Here is a 27,524-nt window from a genome sequence, read left to right as displayed (position 1 = left end):
GCAGGTGCTTACGTCATCGGCCTGGGACGTCCGCGCGGTGAAGGAGCGCGCTGAGACGCCTCTCCAGGCGTTCAGCAGGCGGACCCTGACCCATAAGGGGTGGTAGGTCCAACCAGCTGAGCTCGCAGTCCATCGACTCACCCAGGCCAGAGCAGCAAAACTGCGGCGGTTGGTGACGCGGTCATCCTCCCTCCTCCTCCCGCCTCTCTTCGGGGCGGCGCTCGCTGGTGACGTTGGGGCTATCATGGCCGCCGCGAGGCCGGGAAGGTGAAGGTGAGAGGGCGAGCGAGCCGCGGTGGTGGGGACCGGCCCGGCACAGCCTGATGAATCCTGAGCAACTCGGAGTGGGACGATGGAATGCTGGGCCCCCCGGGCTCTAAATCCAGGCCGGCAGGCGTCCCCAAGCTCTGACCGCGACGCCAGGCCCTCCTGAGAGGAGAGGGCGGGACTCGGGCTGGGGAACCCCTGAGACTCGTCGCCCCCGCCTTCCCAGGCTTCACGGCCACATTTCACCCCCTGCCCTTTCTCTATTCCTTATCCAGTCCTTTATATTAGCCAGCATTTACTCAGTACATGATAAGGGACCACGTTCATCACCGTAGCGCCCTGCCCTGACGTCCGCCACGTTGGGTACTTATTACACTCTGGTACAGTCGTCTATTTACTTTTTTTGACTTCAAACAGGAGGGTAAGCTCCTTGAGAGCAGGAACCTTTTTTTTTTTTTTTTTTGACTCATCCCTAACTCCAGCGCCTAGTGCACACTGAGAAGGCACATAAAATGCCAAATAATTAGCTGTTTGAATGCATGAAGCTAAAACTGCCTACTCCCCTCTCTTGTAGTCCTTCATTGCCCTATTTCTTTAATTTCTCTTATCTTCTCTCTTTTCCTCCTCCCAGAAAGGTCTCTTTATCGCTTTTCCCACCTCTTAGGCTGGAGTAAAGCTGCTCCACATAATTGAAAACAAGTGAGCTGTGGAGTCAAAGGGAGGTGATATCTCAGTTCTCAGCTTTGCCCCGTAACTAGCCCACAAATCTTTTAAGTATCCCAAGCCTCTCTTTGCACTATAGAATTGAGAATTAAGATCTTTTACAGCATTTGGCACGCATAGGCTTTCAGTAAATTCCACTTCTCTTCCTCATCCCTATCCTCCCATCTGTAGTCCTTAATTCCATAGTTCTGAAACCCAGTCTTTGCCTGCTCCGTCCTCTCACCCCTCTGGATTTGCCTTACCGGGTCCCCTCTTTCTTACCAGCACATGACTGACCAGCACGTGACTGAACACGTGTTTGTGCACACCCAGGATTGGCCTCACACCTGTGTTCTGTTTTTATCCAGGGCACTTCCCATATCAGTCTGAACCTCAATGAGTAAGCTTCCCTCAGGGATGAGTTTGTTTGGCTTTATACTTGATTAGACATGTTTTGCACACCGATTTTTTTTGTTTGTTTTTGGCTGCGTGTTGACATGTTCCTTTTTCTTTCCAAAGTTGGAATTGGTGGAGTCAGCACAATCAGTAGCCAACCTCAACCTGAGACAGGACAGAAGAGAGAACTCAAAATCTTTTCATCTTTTTGCCTCCAGCAATGTCCATGATGCCTACCCTGTGAAGATCTCTCACCATCCAAAAAGTAAGTGGTGGCTGTGGCATCTGGCACTCCGGATCTGGGTTGAGTGGAAAGGGGTGTGCTCTGTTAACCATCCAGCGGCAAGTCTCTTGGACGGGGTCATCTTTGCACAGAGCTGGAGTTTTCCAACCTGTGTTAAAAAAAACTATCTCTTTCCTATTTCCATGGATGATTTCACTGGAGAGAGCCTGCTTAAAGGTTGACAGTTCAGAAAGTGGCTGGGATCTCTGGGCTCCCTGAAGAATTCATCTCTGTCTCCCTTGTTTGTTCTCTGTTTTGCTGGCTCCACCCTCCCGCTCTCTGCCCAGCAGAGATTGGCTCATTATCAGCTCTTCCAAGAGTCTGCTCTGTCCCCTTTACCCTGTATACTCTTTTGTTTCAATTTCTCAGCCTCTCTGTTCCAGTTGTGCCAGCAGACGATCCGTGGATTCATTTTATTTTCCGTGCTAGGAGTTGCTCTGCATAAACCCGGGTAAGGAGGTGGTGTGGATTCAGGGACTGTGCTTGGGATCCAAACACCTTGCAGTGAATTTTGCTACTGCTCTCCCTATACCCAAGACACCTTATACTCCTCAACTAATAGCCTGGGTTGATGCAAAGCTTTTCATTACCTTGGGGTTTCAGTTTAGCATTGGGTTTGGTTCTGGTCTGAGGTTAATATCTATTATTACTGTGTCCGCAGCAATTTTTTTGGGTTGAAATGGGAGCCTACCAGGACGAATGAGGCTTTTCTCAAAATGTGATCCTCAGGATTATAAAAACTTAGAAGAGTTTCTTCAGAGAAGTTTATGAAAGGCTGCATTAAGTTCAGTGAAATTAGTGTCTTTGCAACAGGCCTTGCTTCCCCAAGCCTTTACTGTGCCCAAATGGAAAGGGATTATAGCATACAGTGTTTTAAAAATTGATTTTACATGTAAAACTGGGTGTACTGGAGGGCTATGGACCACACTTTGGGAAATACTGCTATAACTGTCTGCAACCATGACTTTCAAGAGTACGTTGCAGCACTCAGCTCAAAACATGCCACTTAGTGTACTGCTGATATTGGAGCTGGACTCTGGCCCAGCTATGTCTGGGCGACCCGCCCCACATGCCTGCGGTGAACCTTGCGGTAAAGTAGGGACTATCAGGGTTTTCCAGAGGAAGGACAGGAACCCAGCTGCCTCCCACCACTCTGGAAGGCTAGGAAGCCAGCAGGCGAAGCCCCAAGATAGTGAGGGCCTTATCTTGGCTTGTGTGCGTGTATTTTGCAACTTTGGTCCATTTACGCACCAAGCACCTCCAGCTTGCTCTTTGGAAGGATTAAATCCTGGAATCTGAAAAGGTTTGTTCAATTCTTGACTCACCGAGCTCCAAATATTAAAAGAGAAGCTTAGTCAAAAGCTGCTTTTCAAGAAAGAAGTAGATTATTCCAGGGATGGAAGGGTAAGAAGGTACTCTTCCCTTAAGAGGCATTTACTAACTCAAACCATGTCTCACATTTGTGGAGGAGGAAAGTAGAAATGGAAATAGGTCACTGCTCTCTGTCAGAGACTGGCTTTCTAGAAGCTCATAGACCAGACAAGGCGACACAGGGCGGTAAAAAAAAAAAAAAGAACACAAAGTCTGGTAAGGTAGTATGTCCACCACGGAGACATCAGGGAAAGCTTCATGGAGGGGGCGACACTAGAGTTGGGTCTAGAATGACAGTAGGAGTCAAATGGGAAAAAGGAAAGAATTCCAGACTGAAAGCAGCATGTATAGCACAATCATGAAATCTCAGCTTGGGAATTAACAGAGCCAAAGAAATCACAGAGGTTGGAGGCACTGGGGGTTCTGCGTGAGAGGTTCCACGTGAGAGGTTTGGGGCATGCAGCTGCACGTTGGGGAATAGTGAGAGCAGGTCAGCTCCTGGATAAGCGGAAGCCTCAGTAATGTTGAACCACTAAGCTTTAACTCACGTGCATGCCTTCGAATCTTGCATTTACTGAACACTAACGCTTTTGGTTTCATATCCTTGGGCTTGCAAACAATGACCAGAACTTGAGAGCACTTGCTTCTAAAAGCCCAGCCGATCTCAAGGAAATTTGCTGCTTTCAAGCAAGTCACTTTTGGGACCGGGCAGACCTGTCTACTCCATCCTTATGGCAGCGGGTGGGGGAGTTTGTGGGTGTGTTGGTGGAGACTGGGTGTTATGATCTCGCTGGTGGAGTTTGTTGTCGCTTTATAATACCTAAAACTACCTTCGAGTTTGTACTGTGTCATCCTCAGTCTTCTCATGGTCCATGTGGTATCATGTTTGTTGTCCATACGAGGAAACCAAGGCTGTGCCATTAAGTAACTTGCTCAAGCTTATACAGCCCAGGAATAGTACAGGCACTTTTTGAACCCAGCTCTGTCTCCTTCCAGAATCTTGTCATCTACAAAACTACATCATGCCCCATCTCAGACCCCTTTTCTCCTTTTGGTGGCTCTCCTCTCCTGCTTGCGTGCATCCACTGCTTCTCTAAGAGTGTTGGGCCATTGTAAGCTTGATTTCAGTGCATTCTTCTGCTTTGGAGGAGCCAGTGTCCCTTCTCAGAGCTCTGCTGTCTTTCTTATTTAAGTCCTTGACATGTGGCCTCCCTGGTAAGAAAATTTCACTCACAGTTACGGCATTTTACTGAGGAGGAAGGTAGAAATGGACGCATAGTCACTTCGTTCTTTTATCTCCCCAGATATCATTAACATTGCAAAATAATTTGTGTGTCTAGGCAAAACATGTGGGTTCTCATTTCCCTGTGAGTCTCTCTGTCTTTCTGTCCACTCTTTGGGATGGTTAGTTTCTAAGAGCAAGTTTTGAATTATTATGCAAAGTTTACTTTTTCTAGATGTTCTTTCTGCTTCTCAGGAATTTGTTCAATACCCTTTGCCACGCTTTTAAAAGTTTCTCATACATGCTTACTCATGAGCCACGCCTTCTCCTTTCCCAGATGGAGAGAGCTTGGTGGGGTGGAGAGCTGATGATGCTGTGATTAGGGCTGCCTGAGAGGGAATGGCAGACAGGAATTTGCTGGGCGTTGGGGAGGGTGGAGCTTGGCGCAGGCACACTGCACCTCATTCTTGGAGGGGCCGTTTTCCTTTGACTTCCCAGGATCTGAGGGCTCTGCTGGGAAAGTAGCTCTGCGCATGGTATCTCTCCGAGGCGTGGTACACTTCTGGGACCAGAGATTCTCAGCCACATTTGGGTGTCACCTTCTCCAGTATCTCTCTGCCCCTTTTGACTTTGACCAAAAGATCTCAAGGACTTTGGAGTCAAGTCTCACGCCCCCTAACATGTTCTTGCTATGTGAAAAAAATAGGGTACAAAAGTGTGTGTGTGACTGAGAACAAGAGGCCTACCCACACAGAAACGGGCTGTGATGGCCAATGTTAACTGCTTGTCATGAGATGGTGATGTCAGCGCAAGAACTTATAAACTTATAGAAAAATTTTACAAGTTTGTGAGAGTTTATTTGAGCCAAACTGAGGCCGTGCCTGGAAGTAAGACTGAGAACATGCTGCCTGAGAACGTGCTGTGGAGAGTGGCAGTTCTGCAGTGTTTTCTATGCATTTGGAATCAAGAGGGAACATGAGGGCGATTATGTGAAATCCAGTGATGGTAGATTAAAGAGGCAGAGAAAACAAAGCCGGGAAATTTCTGATAAAAAGTAAAATGGAGAGATTCGTGCTTTAACATTGGTGAATACAGAATAGTGAATGCAGATAGAACATGGACGAGATCATGTACCATCAAGAGGCTGATTCTGCCTGCTGAGGGTCTGGGAAAGGGTTACTCTGGCATCTCAAAGGCACCTTAACATAGTTGCCCGAGAACAAAAGGTTAAGGCAAAGATTAACCTTTTACTAAGGAATTTATAGGTCTGAGGCGTGACTGCCCATCTTGACCTGCCCAGTTAGGAATTTATCATCAGATTGTCCTGTGAGCTTACTCTCAGTCACTGAGCTTGTCAGTTATTACACATTCCCTTTTTTATTCACAGTGGGCTTATGGATTTTTTTTGTTTTTTTACCTTTAGTTTCCACATTTTCTGCAGTGCGTACATTGATAATGAGAGAGACCGATAAATATTTTTAAGTAGATTGTAGACTACTTGAGAATCATCCCCCCATGCACACAAATTTGGAAACCAAAACCTGTTAGAAATTAGGGCCTTTGGGACCTGGACATCAGAGCGGCCATTGGAGGGTGTTGGGAGTCACTGATCTTGAGTGTCACCTGGCTTTTCACTGTTTTTAATATTTAGCGCTTTTTCTCAGGCAGGCGATAGGACATGAGATTTCTGTTATGCTTTTCTGCCTCAGACACAACGGAGGGCTTCTCTGTGTGTTACCTCGTGATTCTTCCCCCTCTCCAAGCTGGGGAAGGGAGGGCCTGTCACAGGCCCTCCAGCGCTAGGCCTGACCTTGGAACCCTGCCTGGCTCCAGGGTCTGAATGTCTATGCTGTGACAAGGAGATTGGCCCAAGTGTCCTGAGAGGTCTTCTCCTGCTCTTGAGATACTGGTTCTTATTTCATGGCCCCTGATCTAGTCCTGGAGGGCCCCCTGTTCTCGATGGACCAGAAGGCTGGTCCCAGTTCCCCCCGCTGCACCCTGCCATATCCCTAGCAGAATGTCCTGAGCTTGGTGTTTCTGGGTTCACTTATACTGTCTTCTCTTGCAGCGCAATGTCACTGTTCTTCTCTCGATGCAACTCCATTGTCACAGTCAAGAAAGATAAGAGACACATGGCTGAGGTGAATGCTTCCCCACTCAAGCACTTTGTCACTGCCAAGAAGAAGATCAATGGCATTTTTGAGCAGCTGGGGGCCTACATCCAAGAGAGCGCCACCTTCCTCGAAGGTGAGTCAGGCAACCTGCTGAGCCAGGTCAACTCCTGTCACTTTTGGTATTTACGTGGCAGGATATGGGGGTACACAGATACAGCCCTGCTCTTGGGGAGCTCATACTCAGATGGGTTGTTACCTTCAGCAGTGCTCTGCTCTTGGAATCATGTGGAGTTGGGCTCCAGGGAGATTCACCAGGAAAACAAGGGACCTGTCATTTAAGAATTCTGTGCATTTCATTTCTTTTAATCTCGAGGGGTAGGTGAATCTTACCCCCATCTAAAAGACAAGCAAATTGAGGTTTTAAGAGTTTTCGATACTTTGTAAGTGACACAGGGGTATTTTACTTAGATGAGTCTGACTTCAGAGCCCAGGTGTTTTCCTTGGCCTGGTTCTGGCTGCTTTAATACTGGGCCCTGTCTGACTGTTGGTTGTTCCTGACCAGGGTGTCCTCACTCTGATATTTTTAGACAGGACTATGAATAGGAAACTTGCATCACTGGCACCTTTTCCATTAGTTACTAATTTCAGCCCAACCTGTTGTCCCTGCTCTATAAGCACAGAAGGACTGGTCCCCTGGGTCTTACTCGGTCTGAGTGCTAGCTCCAGCCACTGGCTTTCTCAGGCTCCCTCTCTAGAGGGCACACCCTGGCTCCAGGTCCTGGGATCGTCAGGAAAGACCCAGTAGCTGAGTCTCATCTGCCCTTCGTTTCCTCATTTATGAACGAGAGGCTCAGGCGAGACCAGGCGTTTTCAAATTCTAGTCTGCAGAACCCTAGAAGTACAGCGGAAATGCTCTGGGGGCACACCCCTCTCCTTGCTCTGCTTTCCACTAGAGTGGCTTGGCTTCTGGTTGGTTTACATGTCATACTGCTACTTAAAAGGAGAGGAATATGTCCAGTACTATGGTCTGAACATCTGTGTCCCCACAAATTTACATGGTGGAACCCTAAGGCCCAATGTACCGATGTTGGGGGCGGGGCCTCTGAGAGGTGATTAGGTGATGAGGGTGGCGCCCTCATGGATGAGATTTATGTTCTTATAAAAGAGACCCCATGAAGCACTCTAGCCCCCTTCCACCAGCTGAGGATACAACGAGACATCTGCGAACTGGAAGAGGGCCCTCACCCAGCCAGGCTAGCACCACGATCCGAGACTTCCAGCCACCAGAGCTGTGAGCAGTACGTTTCTGTTGTGTGTAAACCACCCAGTCTGCATACTTTGTTATAACAGCCTGGACAGACTAAGGCTAAGAAAGGACTGGCCGTGCCCTGCCTTTAGCACAGTGCTTGGTGGAAGAGAAGGTATTCCCTAAATATTTGTTAAATTTAAAAACCCCGATTTTAAAGGTATGAGATGGATGGTTGAAATTATTCCAGTTCATTACTCACTCATTTAGCAGTAGCTCTGGTGTGCCTGGCACTGGGCTTACAGGGACAGGGCAGACCAGGCCACTGTCCTCTCTGAACCCACACTAATCCTCTGAGTCACTTACACAGATAGTGCTGTAGACAGACACGTACGTAATGAAGGTGTTTATGTGATGGCATCTGGAATGGGTATTTTGATTTCTCTTTTTGTGAAAGTATGAGGCCTCTGCTATTGGGATGGAAGAGAAAGAGCTGGAGGGTTGATGTGTTTGGGATCGCCCTGGTACGGGGGGCATGGGGTAGTTACTGCCTCGGGACTGAGACTGTGTTGGCCTGCTGGCTGTTTCTTTTAAATGTAGCCAGCCACGCACTTGAGAGCCAGCTTTCTCTGAGGTGCATTCCAAAGGTGAGGCCCGCATGCTTATCTAAGGGAGGAATGTTGATGGGTCTGAGGCAGGGTGACCGTGGACATGGCGAGGCCTTGTTGGTTTAGTCACTTCCTGTCATGGCACCAGCTGTAAAGGAAACTCACTGGGCAGTCTCTGAAGTGTCACTTGTTGTGCTCCGGTTGCTGTGGGAATGTTCTCAGGGCGGGGCCTGTCAGCCCAGTGGTTCATAAGTGTCTTAGTCTGTTTGGGCTGCTATAATAGAAGTACCACAGACTGGTGGCTTGTAAACAACAGAAACTTCTTTCTCACAGTTCTGGAGGCTGGGAATAAGGTCAAGGCATCAGTGGGCTTGGTGTCTGGTAAGGGCTGACTGCCTAGACTGCTGTCTTTGCTCTAACCTGACATGTAACCACATGGCGGAAGGGGCTGGCTAGCTCTCCCAGGTCTCTTTTATAAATGTACTAATCCCAATCATGAAGACTCCGCCATCATGACCTCCCGAAGGCCCTACCTCCCCGTATGTCACCATACCATGTACATCACGTGGAGGGATAGAAGCATTTAGTCCATTTTAGCAAGAGTGTGCTGAGGGGCCAAATTCCTATCTACCCTCCAGCCAGCTGCTGCACCTTCCTCGTGCAGGTGCTAGATGGGAAAGGGGCAAGATCTTGCTCAGTTGCTCCCATCTGTCATAATTTGTTAACCGTATGCCTATCAAGGGCACTGGGAAAAAAAACAATGCAGTGATCCCAATGTCTTCACTTAGCAAAACTTGGTGCTCCTGCTGAGCGCTGGGTACTGGGATCAGACAGTTTGGCCCTCACATGGTAGATGATGTAGACAGATAAGCTAGACAGTTACAGTTTGGGTAGTTAAGTGCTGAAATTGAGATGGGAGAAGTACAGGGTGCTTTTGGGAACACAGCCAAGGGGACCTGAATCAAGTTTGGGGGTGGGGGAGATCAAAAAGGCTTCCTTGGTGCTATGCAGTCTACACTGGACCTGAGGCTAAGTGGGAATGAGCCAGAGGACCCCAAGGCTGAGCATTCATTCTCCAGAGTAGGGGCCGAGGGCAGCATTGAGCAAAAAGCCCAGAGTAATGAGGCAGCATGGCAACTGTGGGAATGTGGAGAGGTGGAATGTGAGGCAGCAGGATGGCAAGAGACCTGCTGGAGTAGGAGGCAGGACCAGGTCAGAAAGGGCTGCAGGAAGATGCACAGGGGCTCCGGAGCCAGACTGCCTGGTCCGTTTCCTGGCTCCGCCATTTACTAACTCTGGTAAATGACACCGTGTTTGAAAAGTGATCAGCGCCTGGCATGTAGTGAGAATTTTGTTAAGTAAAAAACATAAAGTAAATGATGGCAGTTAATATTTGCATATTCATCATGCAGCAGCCACCATTTTTAGCACTTTTGTTTTAATTCATTTAATCTTTGCGGTAGTTACATGAGGTAGGTACCGTTATCTCCATTTTAAGGGTGAAGAAACTAAGACCCAGAAAGGTTCATTTGCCTGAAGTTACAAAGCTAGAATGGGGTGAGAACTGGCATTCTGGAACCCAGATTGTCTTTCTCTTTTGAGAGTCATGTCCTTGACTGCTGCACTTCTGCCCCACAGCTGAGAGTCTGGACTGACGGGATCCTTGGTGGTGAACTCTGTCCCTTCCAGACCTGTGACTGGAACTCCTTAGACCAGGTATTGACCTATTTCAATCTCCATCTCCAGACACCTACAGGAATGCAGAACTGGACCCTGTTACAACAGAAGAACAGGTTCTGGACGTCAAAGGTTACCTGTCCAAAGTAAGAGGCATCAGTGAGGTGCTGGCCCGGCGGCACATGAAAGTAGCCTTTTTTGGCCGGTGAGTCATCGAAGCTCTCGCATCTTCTTTCTTCTTGACTGGGCATGAGAAAAGCGGGGAGGAAGGCACTTGGTATTGGGGACAGTCTGAGCACCCCAAGGTGCTCCTCTTTTTAAATTTTTACTTTTAGTCCAGGGACCTCGTATAAGTGGAGTTATACAGTATTTGTCTTTTTGTGATTGGCTTATTTCACTTAGCATCATGTCCTCAAGGTTCAGTAGCGTGCGTGAGAATCCCCTTCCTTTTTAAGGCTGAGTAATATTCCAATGTGTGTATCTACTACATCTTGTTTATCCATTCATCCATGATGGACACTTGAGTCGCCTCCACTTTTTGGTTATTGTGAATAGTGCTGCTCCGAACATGGGTGTGCAAACATCTTTTTGAGGCCCTACTTTCAGTTATTTTGGGTCTATACCTAGAAGTGGAATTGCTGGATCATATGGTAATTCTGTTTTTAATTTTTGAGAAACCAATATATTTTCCACAGTGACTGCACCAGTCCATATCCCCACCAGCAGTGTGCAGGGTTCCAGTTTCTCCACACCCTCTCAACGCTTGTTTTTTGTAACTATTCTGATGGTCGTGAGGTGGTGCCTCATTGTAGTTTCGTTTCCTGTTTCCCTAGTGATAGTGATGATGAGCATCTTGTGCTGGTTGGAGATGTCTTTTTAAGTCCTTTCCCCATTTTTAAATAGGATTGTTTGGTTTTTCTGTTGTTCAGTTGTAGTTCTTTATATATTCTGGATACTTACCCCTTATGAGATAACACGATTCGTAAATATTTTCTCTCATTTTTTGGATTGCCTTTTTACTCTGATGACTGTGTTCTTTAAAACAGAAGTTTTTAATTTTGACACAGCCCGGTTTATCTATTTAGACCTTCGTTGCCTATACTTCTTGGTGTCATATCCAAGAAATTGCCAAATCCAGTGTCGTAAAGCATTCCCCTTTTTTCTTCTAAGAGTTTTACGGTTTTAGCCATTAGATCTCCTTGTTACACTTCGAGGTTCTGTAGGCCTCTCTGGAGTGTTTTTCATGCCACTTAGCAGTTCTCCAGTTCTCAGCAGACACTGACAGGTGTCCTGCAAATTCCACTCAGTTCTGACACTGTCTACCTGAGCATAGAGTCCGATCCCAAGGTAAAGGACTCAGTCCCACAACACTGCCTCCACTTTAGATGCCGTATGGAAACCTGTGCTTCTGACAAACTGGCTACAAATCGGAGGCTCCCAGGACCCCCTCCTCAAGTTTGATTAATTTGCTAGAGCGGCTCACATAGCTCAGGGAGGCATTTACTTTCGCTTACCGGTTCATTGTAAAGGGCGTTGCTATACAGGACACAGATGAACTGTCAGGTGCAGAGGTGCACGGGGCGAACTTGGGAGAGGTCCTGAGTGCAGGAGCTCCTGTCCCAGGGAATAGGATGCATCCTCTCCAGGCGTGTGGATGCCTTCTTCACTCCTGAAACTCCTCAGATCTCGTTGGTCAAGTTTTTATGGGGCTTAATTTGCAGCCTTCTCCTTCCTCTTCCCAGAGGTTAGTGGGTGGGGCCGAAGACCCCCACTCTCTAATCACTTGATCTTTTTGGTGCCCAGCCCACCCTGAGACTATCCAGGGAGCCCACTGTGAGTCACCTTATTAGCATAAACAGGTTTGCTCAAATGGGACCCCTTGTGAATGACAAAACATTCCCATCATTCAGGAAATTCCAAGGGTTTTAGGAGCTCTGTGCCGGGAACTAGGGACAAGGACCAAATATACCACAACATCTTAATAAAATCCCATTCGTGGGGAAAAAAGGCACCCAGACAGGTTGGGTATGGCACACAGTCGTAGCCTGAGGAGTTGTGCCTCTGGTGACCTTAGATGTGGCCCTCTGCTCTTCTGAGCTGTCATTTCTTTATCTTCACCTCAGAGGTATGGTCCTAACCTCCGCTGAGCTAGTGGCCAGAGCAAGTGAGTCTGCTGGATAGAGCTGTTTTCAGGCACCAGAATGGAGAAAGCGGGCACAATAGGCAGAAGTGCTACTGTCTCTGTAGTTGCCAGTTACCAGCTGAGACGGACGAAGTGGGGCTTCATGTACAAGGTGGAGCATGATGGGAGAAGAGCAGCAAAATAGGCCTTTTCTGGGAACCAGGGACACAAGGGTCATTCAGTTGAGGTCACTTAGACTGAGGATGACACCCCTGGGGGTGTCAGTGGTTTAAAGTAGAAGGAGTGAGTCTCCTTCAGGGGCTTTCCGTAAGTGATGCTGTGAGGCTTACGGCTGGTGGCAGGCCCATTTAAGGACAGGTTAAGTGTCAGCGTACGGGCACTGCACTCTGTGAGCCCCTTGCAAGTTGGTTTATACTGAGAACCAGGAGCACATCACATGCCCAGGCCAGAGGTGTTTGTCCACCCATTTTCATAAACTCAGAGCACCCAGTCTGCCTGTCTGGGCACTGGTGTCACTGTCAAGAACAAGACTTTGGACTGCTAGGCTGGTAACTTGGTTGTGAAAGCCCTAAATGCAGATTTTGGTGATGTCACTGACAGCTGACATTTCCTCATAGGACAAGCAATGGGAAGAGCACCGTGATCAATGCCATGCTCTGGGACAAAGTTCTGCCCTCTGGGATCGGCCATACCACCAATTGCTTCCTGCGGGTAGAGGGCACAGATGGCCACGAGGCCTTCCTCCTCACGGAGGGCTCAGAGGAGAAGAGAAGCATCAAGGTGAGGGTGCTGTGGCAGAGACCGTGGTGGGGACCATGCAGGGTGCAGCGTGCTGGCCGGCCTTTCAGTCTTGGGCACCAGTGTGTCCGTTGTGGGAGGACTAATGGCCCCTCTCGGGAGAGGGCAGTGCCTGTTGGCGGATGTGGGAAGCCTTGTTCCAGCCTAACTGTCGAGGAGGAGGTTCAAAACCCGGAGCACCGGGAGTCAGGAGTGCTCAGTCCCTTGTGTACTGCCAGGTAGGCCGTCTGACTCTTCTCTTTGCAGTAAAGAGAGTACGTGCCTTGTTCTTTTTGGGGCTGTTGCCGGAGACGATGCCTGCATCTGCTCTGCGGTTCTGACAGCAGCTGGGGCCTGCATATATACCTTTCTGAGAGCCAGTCGCATTCTTGTTTGGGGCCAGTTGCTCATTTTGGTTCACAGAAAAGAAGAGTGAAGAGTAGTTGGTTGTTATTGGCAACTCCTAGCTCTTGATTTTTTATGTGCTAAATGGAGGAAAAGGAGTAGCAGATTGGGCAGCAGTCTCAGGCCACTGCGCCATGCCAGGCAGCACAGGAACTCTGGCTGGTGACTCGTCCTCAGCCCTGAGCTTTCTTTCCCTCCTCCCCAGACTGTGAACCAGCTGGCCCATGCCCTCCACCAGGACGAGCAGCTGCATGCCGGCAGCCTGGTGAGTGTGATGTGGCCCAACTCCAAGTGCCCACTGCTGAAGGATGACCTCGTGCTGATGGACAGGTAAGAGGAAAAGTGCCCCTTTAGGAGGTCCAAAGAGAGAGGGCACCGAGTGTTCCATTTCTGGATCATCCAGGCCAGCATCCCCTGGGTCCTGTGGTTGCTCTGTGTATGTGTTACTGCTTTTGGTGAAGCTGCCTTCACCAAATAATGGATTTCCTGCCTCTTGGATTTACTCCAGGCTCTGGTTGCTGTACTCATTGGCATCAGTGCCCCGAAGATGTCCCAGTGATGGTCTGTAAAGAGGGATAGGAGGGGTGGTTAAAGCCTCAACTTAATGTTGGTATGTGTGTGAGGGTGGGGTCCGTGTTGTGCTTTATTTCGCAGAAAGAGCACTTTATTTTGCTCCTACTTTGTGGACAGGTTACAATTATACCAAGAAATATGGTTCTGTAGTGCTTATTGGATTCACATTATATAAAACTTCACCTTAATGGTTTGTCCTAAGTAAAATTATAAACCATTGTGTTTTTTTAATGAAAGCAGTAGGTGCATGTGGCAGAAAATACATTTTCACATAATCTGGAATATTATGAAATGATAAGTAAAAATCTCTCTAATAGGGATGAATTCTCTCCTCTGTGGCTGTCTCCTCCTTTGCCTGCCTGCCGCAGATCTCTCAAAGCAGGGAGAATAGGATCCATGGTCTGTGTGCCTGATGTTGGTTTACTCCTGTCACCTCTAGCCCTGGTATTGATGTCACCACAGAGCTGGACAGTTGGATTGACAAATTTTGCCTGGACGCTGATGTGTTCGTGCTGGTGGCCAACTCGGAGTCGACGCTGATGCAGACGGTAACCCCTCCTCCACCTGCTCCTGCACTCCCAGGGCCTCGGCTGGCTCTGCCCCTCCTCCACTGAGGTCTTTACTCTCGTCCAGGAAAAGCAATTCTTCCACAAGGTGAGCGAGCGCCTGTCCCGCCCCAACATCTTCATCTTGAACAACCGCTGGGATGCATCTGCCTCGGAGCCTGAGTACATGGAGGAGGTCAGTGCCTCTTTATTCAGCAGTTTGGGGACCATCACCCCATGTATCTACCTAGGGTGCCTTTGTGCACAGCCAGGCTTCTAGCTCTGACTGCTGAAGGAATTTCATCACCAAAGATTTCCTGGGGTCGCTGTGGGGTCTTCTGTAGCTTTAAATACACTCCCTTCACTTCTTTCATTCACTTTCCTGGATCCCTCCACGCCAGAAGTTTTCATCCGGGTCCAAAAAGCATCCCCATGACATGAGCTGCACCCTTGTTTGGGGCCAGTGCTCAGTTCAGTTCTTAAAAAATCAGTCATCATAGAACAGGCTCAGCTTTAGGAAGACATCTAAGCAGCTTAAAAGAGGAATGAAGAATAATTGGTTCATGCATGAAATGAAAGAAAAAGGAGTAACAGATTGGTAATGTGAGATGATGAAGTGTGCAGTCAGCCAGGCTAACATTGAGCAGTGTGACTTTGCTAAATTCCTTAATCCTTCTGGTAAATTCTTCACTGGTGAGATGGATGTCATAGTTATAGCGAGGATGAACTCTCTTAACATTGAGAGAAGTGCCTGGCATGTGGCAGGTGTGTCCACAAGAGGCTATTACCATTTTTAAATTCTAGCAGTAGAACCCTAAGACTTCAGCACTTGACAGGATTGGGTGGTGGTACCAGCCCTTTCTTAAGCAAGGTCCTGGAGGACTCAGCTTGTCAGCATAGAGCTCAGCTTTAGGTTTCTCAACCCTCCAGTTCCTTTCTTTCTAGGGCACCAAAGTGACACTGTGTAGGCTCTAACAAGAGGCAGTTTGGGACATGTTTTAGCATTAATGCTTATATATGCGTAAAATATCTTTGGTAGGCCATACCCCAAGAAACTCTCACGACCGTATTAGTTCTGAGGAGTTTGGTATCTAGAGAACAGAGGTGGTGAGAGATGGTTCACTGTGTGTGTTTGTACATTTTGAATCCTGAACTGCGTGACTATATTGCCTGTTTTTTGGAAAAGAGATAGTTGGGGGCTGTCGGCTCCCATCGGCCCACCCGCTCCACCTGGTCACATACACCCATCTGCTTGGGCTCCAGGTGCGGCGGCAGCACATGGAGCGTTGTACCAGCTTCCTGGTGGATGAGCTGGGCGTGGTGGATCGAGGCCAGGCTGGAGACCGCATCTTCTTTGTGTCTGCCAAGGAGGCGCTTAACGCCAGGATCCAGAAGGCCCAGGGCATGCCCGAAGGAGGTAACGCTGGAACAAATTTCCTCCTTTCCCTGGTGTTTGAGACGTTTGGGCTCGCGTAAGTCAGCCGGTAGACAGTAGTTCTGAGACTGAGACGGTGAGAAGAGCCTCGAGTGAGGAGCTCTTTGCCTCGTGGCCAGAGTTTAGCCAAGTGTCCAGTCGGCTTGGCTTTGTGAGTTTTCACCATTTTCCTGTGCGGCCGAGTGATTTCTGAGCTAATGCTGTGCAATTCTCCTAGGGGGCGCTCTTGCAGAAGGCTTTCAAGTGAGGATGCTTGAGTTTCAGAATTTTGAGAGGAGATTTGAGGTAAGTCCCTTGATTCTGGTATCTGGTGATTCTGGGCCTCCCCACCTGTCACAGGCCATGTCCCTTGTTAGTAAAAGCCAGAGCCCGGTCCTTGGCTGGTGGCCTCCCTCAGCAACCACCTCTTACCTGTTCAAGGAGTGCATCTCCCAGTCTGCGGTAAAGACCAAATTTGAGCAGCACACCGTCCGGGCCAAGCAGATTGCAGAGGCAGTCCGCCTCATCATGGACTCTCTGCACATCGCGGCTCAGGAGCAGCGGTAAGAACCTGGGATCTCGGACAGGTGTGGGGCAGCGCTGGGAGGTGGTCTCACTCCCTGCCTGGAGACGACGCCCCAGGGTTCAGAGTCACTCTGCCTGCTCCTTAGAGACAACCATGGTCACGAGTTTGGTGTGTAGTCCTATCCTTTTTACATAAATCCTGAAGAACATGCAGTGTTGCTTTGTGTGCACTTTACGTGTGCAGATACGGCATCGCACTGTGTTCCGGCACCAGGCCCTTCTTTCCACTCAGCGTCGTTCTTGCCCTCGTCCTTGCTGATGCATGTTTATGACTATTAACTAGTCGAGTATTCCGTTGTGACCAGACCTCATTTTCCCATTGATTTTCAGATTTCATTTTTTATCTATAGCAAACCCTCCTGCAGCGGATACCAGTTCACGTGTCTCCTCCCACACATTTGTACGAGTCTTTCTGGGATTAATTCCTGGAGGTGGGATTGTCCCATTTTAGGGTACATGCATTTTCAGTGTTATCTAGTGTGCTTTGTTGCTTTCTGAAACATCTAAACCCATCCATGGTCCCCGCAGCAGCGCGTGCTGGAACTCCCATTTCCCCAGCTCTCACCGGCGCTCGACACTTGGTGATTTTTGCCAGGCTTCCTTTTTTCCCGCCTCAGCTTGGTGGTTTCCTCTGTTGATGTGCTTCCTACCTTCCCCCCACAGTTTCAGTCCCTTTCATCTACCCCAAAACAAAGGTAGTGAAAGGAGAGGATTGTTGGGGTTCTGAGCTCCTTTCGTAGTTAGGGAACAGAAACCAAAACAATCTCTGGATGAGACAGTCAAGAAGTCGATAGAAAGGAAGGCGAAGAAAGGAGAAGGGGGAGTTACTAGAGGCTGGACACACACCCACCCCATTGACTCTCCTGGAGAAGAGCCGCAGACACCCGGAAGTCCAGGTCCTGAAGGGAGGAGGTCAGGGAAGGAGGCCACCTCTTTCTTTGTAGAGTGGGGACCCCGCCCCCACTGCAGGAGCAGCAGCTTCACAGACCAGGGCCGCTTTCACCATGGTGCGCAATGTACAGAAGGAAGCCCTCTTCACGGGGTTCCTGGCATAGCTGACCCCTCGGGCACTTTTGCCAGGCTTCTTGGTGGAGAGTATGATCTCTTTCATTTCCCCTGATCACTAGTGACGTTGAGCATTTTTTTTATGTTAATTGGTAAAATTTGTTCTAAACCCCTGAAGTCACCCTCCCTGCAGTCCACCGTCCCTGAGGTCACCCTCACATCTTCCAAACGGGAGACCTAAGAGTGAGTGGTGTGCGCCATCTCTCCCTCATCCCTGGGAGGGGAGGAGCATACCTCTGGGTGTGTGCATGAAACTGCCAAGGCCTCCTGGCCTCGCCATGGCCAGGATCACAGCTGGGGCCCCACAAGCCTAGTACCCCCTCTTGCTGCCCTGCTTAGTCCGGCGGAGACCTAGATCTTATGAGCGGCACCTTCTCTCAGGGTTTACTGCCTAGAGACGCGTGAAGAACGGCAAGAGAGGCTGAGATTTATCGATAAACAGCTGGAGCTCTTGGCGCAAGATTACAAACTGCGAATTAAGCAGATTACGGAAGAAGTCGAAAGGCAGGTGAGAGACGGGGAGGAGGCGCTCTGGGGAGATTCGGACTCAGTAGAGCCCAGGGTGCTGGCAAAATGAAAAAGCAGACCTCATCTTAGGGGGCTTCTCAGCCTTCCAGGGGGAAACCGGGGCCCTGACGCAAGAATGCAGAGTCTCCCCTGGGTTCGCTGTTCAGTTTTGTGACCCTGGGCAAGTTTCTTTCCTCTAGACTCCCTTCTCCAGATCTTAGATGAGCCTTTGGTCAGCCAGTCTCTTACGTCCCTTCTACCTCAAGAGCTTTAATGCTATGTGTGAGCGGAAGAAACCGCTGTTTGCGGCATACAGTGTGTCAGGATCTGTGAGACGCAGTCCCAGTGCTGCAGATTGGAACCACATTCTCCCGTGATGCTCAGCAGCGTGCTTCCTTCTGTAGGTGTCGACGGCGATGGCCGAGGAGATCAGGCGCCTCTCTGTGCTGGTGGACGAGTACCAGATGGACTTCCACCCTTCTCCAGTAGTCCTCAAGGTTTACAAGAACGTGAGTCCTTAAGCAGCAGGCGCTCTGTGCGGGGCCCACCTTTGTTCTTTGTGGCTACTGAGTGGCGTCAACAGGCAGTGATTCAGCTCCTGCTGGTCTGTGTCAGGGCCCCTCGGCCAGGAAGATGAGACCCAGGCCTCACTCAGCTTTCCATGGTCACCTGGTGGGCATGGGCCGGCCAGCCTCAGGTCTCCTTGTCCTTGGCTTCCCAGAAGGGACTCCTGATGAGGGGTGCTGCTTCTCTCAGCTCTGATATTTGGTTGCAGGAACTGCACCGCCATATAGAGGAAGGACTGGGCCGAAATATGTCCGACCGCTGCTCCACAGCCATCACCAGCTCTCTGCAAACCATGCAGCAGGAGATGATAGGTCAGCGCCGCAGGGGAACTTGGGACCTGGGCTCTCGGCTGCTCAGAGCTCAGCTTCAGAGGCCAGGCTACAGAAATAATGACCTTTTCTTATCTTTGACTCTTATAATGAGTCAGCTTGATAACCTTCAAGCTCTAGGTATACGTCATGAGTTCATTCCACACCTAGGCTCCGGAGCTGTCCTGTGTTACCACAGGACTGTCACAGGCTGAGAGTTTGGCCTGCTCCTTAATCCACATGAGCCATAAATGTTAGCAGGGATGGAACCTGGGTCTGCTTACCTGGGAGAGCTGGCCTGCTGCCTCGACCGCGGCTACTCCCTGCCCCACAGTCTACTTGTCTGGTTTCGAGGCAGAGCCATCAGCGTCCCTGGCCGTAGCTGGCTTGGCCTTGTTGTGAGGCTTGGCACTGGCGTGGCACGTGGTGGAGCTCATGGACTTTCTCATTTCTCTTCCTGACAGACGGCTTGAAACCCCTCCTTCCGGCATCTGTGCGGAGTCAGATGGACGTGCTCGTCCCTCGGCAGTGCTTCTCCCTTAGCTACGACCTGAACTGTGACAAGTTGTGTGCTGACTTTCAGGAGGACATTGAGTTCCATTTTTCTCTCGGGTGGACCATGCTGGTCAATAGGTTCCTGGGCCCCAAGAATAGCCGCCGGGCCTTGATGGGCTACAATGACCAGGCAAGCAAAGTCCCTCACCTGTGGGCAGCGCAGAGGTTAGTCTGCGCCCTGCCTCCAGACACACGAACTGTTCTGGAAGGGATTCCCTGAGGTCAACAGCTGGGGCACGTGTGCCACCCACTGTATACCACGGTCAAAGTTTCTGCCACAAATCAACCTAGCTTTATCCTAAGCGCTAACATTAGTGAAATTATAAACACTAGCTGTATTTTTTTGTAACACATTAAAGTAACTGTTAGTACTATTAAATTACATTAAAGTAAGTGCTATGAAGTAAGTGTCATGTAACTACCAAACGTAGATGGCCTATAAAACATCTACCTACAGGCCGCTGTTTTAACGTTTAGATTTTACAGCACCTGGCTGTTTACTACTTGAATTATTGCTCATACTGTTCCTGGTACATATCCCACACTTTGGGGAATTATGCTGAAGCATTCCACGGTGGCCGCTGTCACATGATGGCCACCTTTGAGCTGGCAGGTCATTATGAAACTTAAATCCTCTGCAACTTGTGAAGCTCATTTTCTCTTTTGGAAATTGAAGAGCCACCTCTGTCCCTGATCCAGACCCCTTAGCCTCGAGGGTCACTGAGGGTTTCATTGAATGAGCCCCATTCTTCTTACCCTTCTCCTCATTTATCTCCTCAGGTTCAGCGTCCTGTCCCTCTGACACCAGCCAACCCCAGCATGCCACCCCTGCCTCAGGGCTCCCTCACCCAAGAAGAACTCATGGTTTCCATGGTCACTGGCCTGGCCTCTCTGACGTCTAGGACCTCCATGGGCATTCTCGTTGTTGGAGGAGTGGTCAGTGACAAGCCTAGCTTGGGTGGGGGTTGGGGAGGACAGGTGGGTGGAGACTGGGGCACAGCTCTGGGGATCGTCCCTATGTCGCTCCAGCATTTCTCAATGCGCACAGCATTTGCAGCCTTAGCCATTTGACGTATTTATTGACTTAAATCTTGCTTAACTAACATGACATTTAGATAGCACCATTTCCAGGTGAGGAAAGTCTGTAGTTGGCTGGCAAAGATTCATACAGAGGATTTGAGCTCTTGCCCCATTTGACTCCAAAGCCATGTGCTTTCCCCTGTAGGGCCTATACTACATGTTGAGTAGGGAAGTGACCTGAGAAATTGACAAACTTGGCTTCTAGAGAGGTGAACGTGAACCAGGAGTAAAACTTTTAATGGTTTCAGACAAAAGAGGGCAGGCTGGGGCCTTGAACCCTTGTCTCTCCATCTTTTGGTTTTATGGCCTTTTCTACCCTAGGCCTTGAAATTACAGACTGTCTTTCTTGATAACTAGAGTGTTTCCCATGTCCTGACCTAAAATAGATTGCAGCCAGAATAATTTATACCTTGAATTTTCTTGATGATGTGGGCAAATTCTGTCATGGACGTTTGACTTATAGAGCGCTGACAGACTATAACTGTGACCAGACCTTCAGGTCCTGCATTCTCAGCCTGTGAGACTCAACAGAGACAGCCGAGGCCCCTCTTTCTCGCTGCCTGCAGAAGGTTCTTTCGTAGAGGTGACGTGGCAGAGGGTCACTGACTGAAATGCTGACAGTTGACGATTATGTAACCTTTTTACAATATCTCACTTTACCTAAACCTTATGAATTGCGTGGAGACTGTTATGCTGGGTTTGTGAGGAAGTAGATGTACAGAAACTCATCCAAGGTCACATAGCCACGATGGCAGGCAGTACTAGAACCTCGATTTCTGTCTCCAAGTCCAGGGCTGTTTGAATGTAGCCACACTGCCTTGAAGTAAAATATTACAAACCAGACCAAAAGAAGCCGTCTGCTGAGGACCGGTGTATAGGATTCACCTTCTCAGTGTCATCAGTGCATTTATCTTGAGGAAGTCTGTGCCTGGACCTGTGTTTCTGGCCCTGATACCCCTATCTCCCACTTGTCACAAGCAACGTGCACAAACACTAGTGGAAACATTAAATTTCTCTCTTTTTTTTTTTTTTTAGATGCAGGCAACCTCATGACTCACAGATTGCAAGTGGACCTTGTCTGGCCATACACTTTTATTTTTTTTTATTTTTTGACGCTACAAAATCTCGAAGGTCTTCTAGGTGGTTCTCTCATCCGGGCATGAACTGGGCCTCACACTCTGCTTAGCTTCCGAGATCAGACAGGATCGGGCTTGTTCAGAGTAGCCTGGCTGTAGACAAGTTTTCCTCATTTTTAAACTACAGACAGTCCTTGCCTTCTGGCCTCAGTGGGATTGGAAGAGATGTTGAAAGAGGTGTTCCGAGTCGAAATACAAAGGCTCGTCGAATGGGGCTGTTGCAGAATTCCTGGCAGCGACTGGACTTGCCGAGAGGATGGGCGGTGGGAGGCAGAGGGCTGTGCCGCTGACCGCTGTGCCTCTGCAGGTGTGGAAGGCGGTAGGCTGGCGCCTCATCGCCCTCTCCTTCGGGCTCTATGGCCTCCTTTATGTCTACGAGCGGCTGACCTGGACCACCAAGGCCAAGGAGAGGGCCTTCAAACGCCAGTTTGTAGAATATGCCAGTGAGAAGCTTCAGCTCATCATCAGCTACACTGGCTCCAACTGCAGCCACCAAGTCCAGCAGTGAGTGTCCCATCAGTTTTGTGGGGCCAGCGCCGGCTCCCACAGTTCAAGACTTCTCTCTGGGTTTCCTTCTAACCTCAGTGTCGGAACCATTGGGTCCTAAGCATTTTCTGACCCTGACCTTCAGCCATGCATTGCTACCTTGAGGCCAGGAATGGGGAGAGCCATCTCTCCAGGGACACCTATGTCCTTGATTGGCACCAAGTGGCTGTCTGGTCCCCCAAGGAAGGAGGATGGGGTAGACAAGTGACATTACTTGTAGGATCTTTTTAAAGGTTGCTTTGAAGGGCTTGGATTGTGGATGAAGCTTTGTTGTTCTAAGTCGCAGCCCGTTCTCCATGGTATATCTTGGGTGGGAATGGATCCTTGAGCTGGTAGACAGGGATGACGTGCTAGCTGCTGTGTCGCAGGCCCTTTGCTAGGCATTTTGCACCTAATTTTTCGTATTCTCCTCCAACCCTTTAGAAGTAGACTTTTTTCCCCCTTGGCATCTGCTTTTTTAAAATAGAGAAATAGAGATTTAATAGATTTAAGAGTAGTCACTTGTCTCCTGTCTGCTGATTAGCAGCAGAGCCAAGATCTGTGTTCTGGTCCTTTGTGCCCAAACTTGAGCGTGCCGCTCTCTGCCTGGTTCTCACACACAAGTGATGCCAAGTGTGTGCAGGGGTCGTGATGTAAGTGGTCTCAGTAGGGGGTGGGGGAGATTCTGCCAAACCAGGACTGGTGAGGGGCAGAGCCACCAGCAGGTGACAGATGGGCCCAGCTGCTGCTTTGCTCATGGTGGGTCAGATTTAGCTCCCAGCAGTGTTCTGCAAAACAGCCACATAACCTGGTTGGTCCTAACTCTCTTCTCAGGGAACTGTCTGGGACTTTTGCTCATTTGTGCCAGCAAGTCGATGTCACCCGGGAGAACCTGGAGCAGGAAATTGCTGCTATGAATGAGAAAATTGAAGTTCTTGACTCACTTCAGAGCAAAGCGAAGTTGCTCAGGTAAGCGTGACCTGGGTGGTGGGAGGTGGTTGGCTTGTGTGCGGTGCAGGCACATTGGGAGCTTCGCTGCTTGTCTGTGTCTTGGGCGTGGACACAAACCTCTCTGGTGGGGATTTAGCTCACTCGTGTGTTAAAAGTCAGCTGAGCACCTGCCGGGTGCCAGATACGGTGCCGGTGCTGGAGGCCAAGTAAGATGCAGTCACTGCCCTCCGGGCTCTTACAGTTAGGGCCGCGGTGGCTGCAGAAGAAACAAACAGCGTGGGACTGTGAAGTTACAGCTCACTGGCACCTTTTCCTTAACTGCAGCATCTTAGGCACTTGACATGAACTGTTCCACTCAACCTTCAACATCCTTTCAGGGCTGATCATCATTTCCATATTATAAAAAGGAAAATTGGGGCCTACAGAGGTTAAATAACTTGTTCAGAATCTCACCGCAAATGGTCAAGCTATGAGTAGAATCCGGGTGTCCTCTGTCACTGCACGTTGATTGTCCTTTATTGTCTGCTGTGCGTCGGGTTAGACCCAGCATACATATCTTACTCCACTTTTCTTTGAGCCCAGGGAGTGGGGCATGTTAGCATTTTTATCCACAGGGAAGCTAGTGAGGTACAAGCAACTGGCAAAGCCCAGATTGGAACCCAGATTTGCACAGAGTCTCTGTTGAAAGTCAGAGTTTGCTCGAGAGAGTATTGGTCTAAAGAGTCAGGATCAGGAGTCCTGGGTTGTGGTCCAGGCACTCGTGTTCGGCAAATCACTGAGCTTTCTTTCCTGTGTCATTGTTTTCATCTGTAAAATGAAGTCAGATTTCATGACACAGCCACAGAGCCGAATGTAAAAATACTCTGCAAAAATTCTCGGCCCACTCAGCCCGAGATAACATCAGCACGTGGGGACCCTGTGCTTCCTGCCCCCGCTCCTGACGTCAGCACCCCAGGGGAGCTGCATCAGAGGGCACCGCTCCAGCCCCCTCAGCAGATAAATGGACTTCCCCTTCCCCACTGCGACGCGCCTCCCGCCCACCACTCTAGGCAGACATTTTTCTAGGGACATTGCTCCTCCCCTAGGAACTCTCAGGGTGTGTGTGGGAGGGTGTCTGCTGCTTGTCAGCCACTGGGACAGTGAACCTGAAATGGGACAGGCAGGAAAACTGAGTTCCTGCCAGTTCAGGGTGGTCTCAGGGCAAAGCAGACATGGCTCGATGGTCAGAAAATCCTGCCTTTCGTCGGCCTGTAGGAAGTGGTTTCACCTCTTTGGGCCTCACTTTATCAGTTATTACTACTACAAAAATCACCATTTCTCTGCAGGAATAAAGGGGGCTGGATGGACAGTGAACTCAACATGTTCATGCACCAGTACCTGCAGCCCAGCAGATAGTGGGCAGCCTGGAGCCAGATCTGCCTGGAGAAGGGGCGGTGCTGCCAGCCGCGTGGGACTCCGCCAGGGCCACGTGCAGCTCCCGTCCGTTGCTGCCGCTGTGAGAATGAAAGCACCCACTGTCTCGTACCGTTTTGAGCCCTTCAACACTAGTTACTTTCCCCCCTCCTCCTGCAGGAAGATTTTTGGCTCGTGTCCCTGAAGGAGACTTTTTTTTTTTCCTAACGACAACTGTGGACAGCATGGTACCGAGGAGTTAAGTCTTCTCTTTGCTTTGTCAGGTTCACTTGATAGTCATTTGAGTGCTCGATAAGGCCTTGGATCTCCTAGCACTGCGGAATGCCTGCCAGAAGCCTCTCAGGGTACGAGGCAGGCAGCTTCCCCTGCGGCCAACACGAATCTGGACCCGAGCACGTGCGTGTGCCTTGTGCCCCAGCACACCTGCCAGAAGGGCCACCTTCGGGGATGGTTGGGTTTTCTTCCCAGATTGTATCAGCAGTAGTTCCATCCCAGAAGGTCTTGTGGCTTGTGTGTCCGGTCCTTCAGCTTTCCTGCTTTGTCCCACGTGCAGAGCCTTTCAGACACGTCTGGGGGCTCAGTACGGACACTTTGGGTTATAGGTGAGGTGGGCCCTGTGCCGCGAGAGAGAGGAAAGATGCTGCAGAGGCAACTGGAGCAGTGAGAAGAGCTGAGGGGAGCTGGCGTGCAAGGGTTGTGTCCCTGTCCCATGCCTGTGCTGTCCGAGGGGCAGCTGTTACCATGACGACGAGGGAGGTCCCTCCCTTCTCTTCATTGTGGCCCTTGTTCTAGTTTCGGTCCTTGGCTTGTGTAGTTTGGTTTTATTATTGGTGAAGGACGGCTCGGTCCAGGTTGTTAAAGAATGTAGTAGAAGGAAAGATGAGGAAGGAAGGGGACTTTGGCAGCAGGCTGAGGAGTGGGCCCCACTCAGGATGGCTGGAGAATGCGGAGTTGACGCAGACCTGTGCCCTGCACGTGACCTCTCTGAGGGGCTCGGGAGCTCTGAGAACACACCCCACTAGTTCGATTGCATCCTTGCTATGCCCCTTAAGAGACATGTCCCCACCCCCACCTTGGCTGAAGCTGCCCTTGGCCACCAGTCCTTTGGACTAAGCCTGTAGTGCTAGCGATGCTGCAGTTTGCCAAGAGACAATGTGGGAACCCCAGGACCCGACCTCCCACCTTCCCCAATCTCCAAAGCCTCTGACTGATACCCATGTGGCCTCCTGTTGACTTTCAGAACTGTTTCCTGTGGTTGATTTGAGGGATCGTTACTGGTTGAAGTGGAGGAAGGTTCCTGTCTCCAGTGTTAACTGGGGCGTGCAGCTTTTGGGTGGCAGCCTTTGCAGTGCAAGTCAGAGAACATGCTAGATCCCAGCAGCACCTCTCCCAGAAAGGCGGGGCTCAGAGCTGGGGTTTATCCTGCTCTATTGAATCCACCGCTCTCCGGCTTTGGGGATGTGAGTTGGTGGCCTCAGCTCTCTAGCAGGTGGCTGCGTAGGTGCATCCTCTCCCGGTACCTGCTGGTTCTCCAAACCCTCAGTCTGCCCTGTTTTGTGGAACAAAATGATGGACTTTGCCAGGGCTGGCATGCAGTTGGATGACTTTCTGAGCAGTTTACCAGGCCTGGGAGGTGGTCACCTCACAGTGTGCCAGAGAAGTCAGTGTCACACAATTCCAATGAATTTTGTGCTTTTGAGGGGAAAAAATCATTTAGAATAACTGAACATGAATTTTTTTGATTGAAGCTCCTGGGCAATGAATGAAATTTTGAGCTGCTTATGCAATAAGTAGGATGCAATGTATACCACTGAGAGAGAGACTCTTTCTGAAAGAGCTGTGGCAGAAAACACTTTTATTTAATGCTGCTGACTTTGTTCTGTTTTTATGTTCACTTGCTGGAGAGCAAGACACGCTTGACACAGCGAGTTTTTTCTCTGATGTATTTAAGGTGATGTATTTGCCTGAATTACTCCTGTATCATTGCCGATAATATTGGAAACTAAAATAAAACTAGTTGGAAACCCTTTGTGGGCTCTCCTCAGTTTACTGTTCTTCTGCAAGCTGTATTTTGAAATGACCTTGATTTTATTTAAGGGGAGTTCCCATTGCAGAGTATGAGGCAGTGGGCTCATGCCTGTGGGCTCCTTCTCGCTCATAGAAGGAATCTGATGCTCTCAGCGCCGTAACTGATCATTAAGGACCCGGAAATCTAGAGTGATTTCTTTAACTGATTTCGCTGTAACTCGAAACCATTCGTTTTTCACTTAAGTCATTACTCAGACTGGTCATTACTCAGAACTTGGTCGTGACCTTTCTTTTTTGTTTTTTGACGGGCCCTCAGCATGAGGCTGCAGGCATGACTACTCAGTTTCCTTGGCTCTCCACACCTGTCCCCTGGGCTCCTGTCCCTTTCAGAGGCCTCTGCATCTTGGTGGATGGCAGCTGCATGCTTTCAGATTTCCAGGCCACAAACTCGGAGCATCAGCCTGGACTCCACCGTCACACGCTGCAGCCGGCCTGTCGGTTCCTGCCTGTAGCGTACACATCTAGACCCTGACCACTTTCCCTGCTGCATCACAACCACCCCTCCGAGTCGGCTTACTGCCCCCTCCCTCGGGCCCTCCTCCCGCCTCTCGTGTTTGCGTCAGGCAGCAGCCAGAGTGACCTTGACGTGGATTTGAAATAGAACTCAGCTCATGTTACTTCTCTGCTCGAAACACTGCTCTGGCTCCCTGTCCCGCTCAGAGCAAAGCCCAAGTCCTTGCAGTGGCCTTTGGAGGTCTGCACTGCCGCGAACCGCCCCTCACCACCCCCGCCCCTCCGATGCCTCTGGTTCGGCCACACCGCTCCTTGCCGTTCCTCGAAACTGCTCAGCACATTTCCGCAACCACGAGGCCTTTGCTCTGCCTGACCCTCTGCCCATTCTTCCAGATACCGCCACAGCTTACCAACTCCTTTACCTCCACGTGTGCTGCAATTGTTAACCTCATGGTCTGGGTCTACCCAGACCGCCTTACTTAGAATCCCCCCTTCCTTCCCTATTCCCAGCACTTCTGAGTCCTCTCAACATGTAATAGCATTTTTCA

At 49.8% G+C, this 27,524-nt stretch overlaps 1 protein-coding gene across 2 annotated transcripts; it reads left to right on the top strand.

Annotated features, from left to right (window-relative positions):
* The first annotated feature begins 30 nt into the window (after positions 1–30).
* Positions 31–26,464, top strand: MFN2 (mitofusin 2). 2 transcript variants are annotated; one of them, XM_039842193.1, is made up of 20 exons: positions 31–273; positions 1,489–1,630; positions 2,018–2,099; positions 6,310–6,488; positions 9,956–10,091; positions 12,647–12,809; positions 13,417–13,541; positions 14,224–14,332; positions 14,418–14,525; positions 15,593–15,746; positions 15,982–16,049; positions 16,185–16,306; positions 17,775–17,901; positions 18,305–18,409; positions 18,676–18,778; positions 19,240–19,460; positions 20,111–20,266; positions 21,854–22,050; positions 22,906–23,040; positions 24,348–26,464. In XM_039842193.1, exons 4-20 carry the CDS (start codon positions 6,314–6,316, stop codon positions 24,415–24,417), a joined length of 2,274 nt encoding a protein of 757 aa, XP_039698127.1. In that variant the 5' UTR covers positions 31–273; positions 1,489–1,630; positions 2,018–2,099; positions 6,310–6,313; the 3' UTR covers positions 24,418–26,464. The 2 variants fall into 2 exon arrangements, with proteins under 2 accessions (XP_039698127.1, XP_039698126.1); XM_039842192.1 differs by lacking the exon at positions 2,018–2,099 and having other exon boundaries at positions 32–273.
* The last annotated feature ends 1,060 nt before the right edge of the window (positions 26,465–27,524 follow it).

This window comes from Pteropus medius, unplaced genomic scaffold (assembly GCF_902729225.1).
Source record: "Pteropus medius unplaced genomic scaffold, Ma_sr-lr_union100, whole genome shotgun sequence".
In the NCBI taxonomy this organism is placed as follows: domain Eukaryota; kingdom Metazoa; phylum Chordata; class Mammalia; order Chiroptera; family Pteropodidae; genus Pteropus; species Pteropus medius.
The sequence above is the reverse complement of the archived record's forward strand: the minus strand, read 5'-3'. Positions and strand labels throughout refer to the sequence as shown.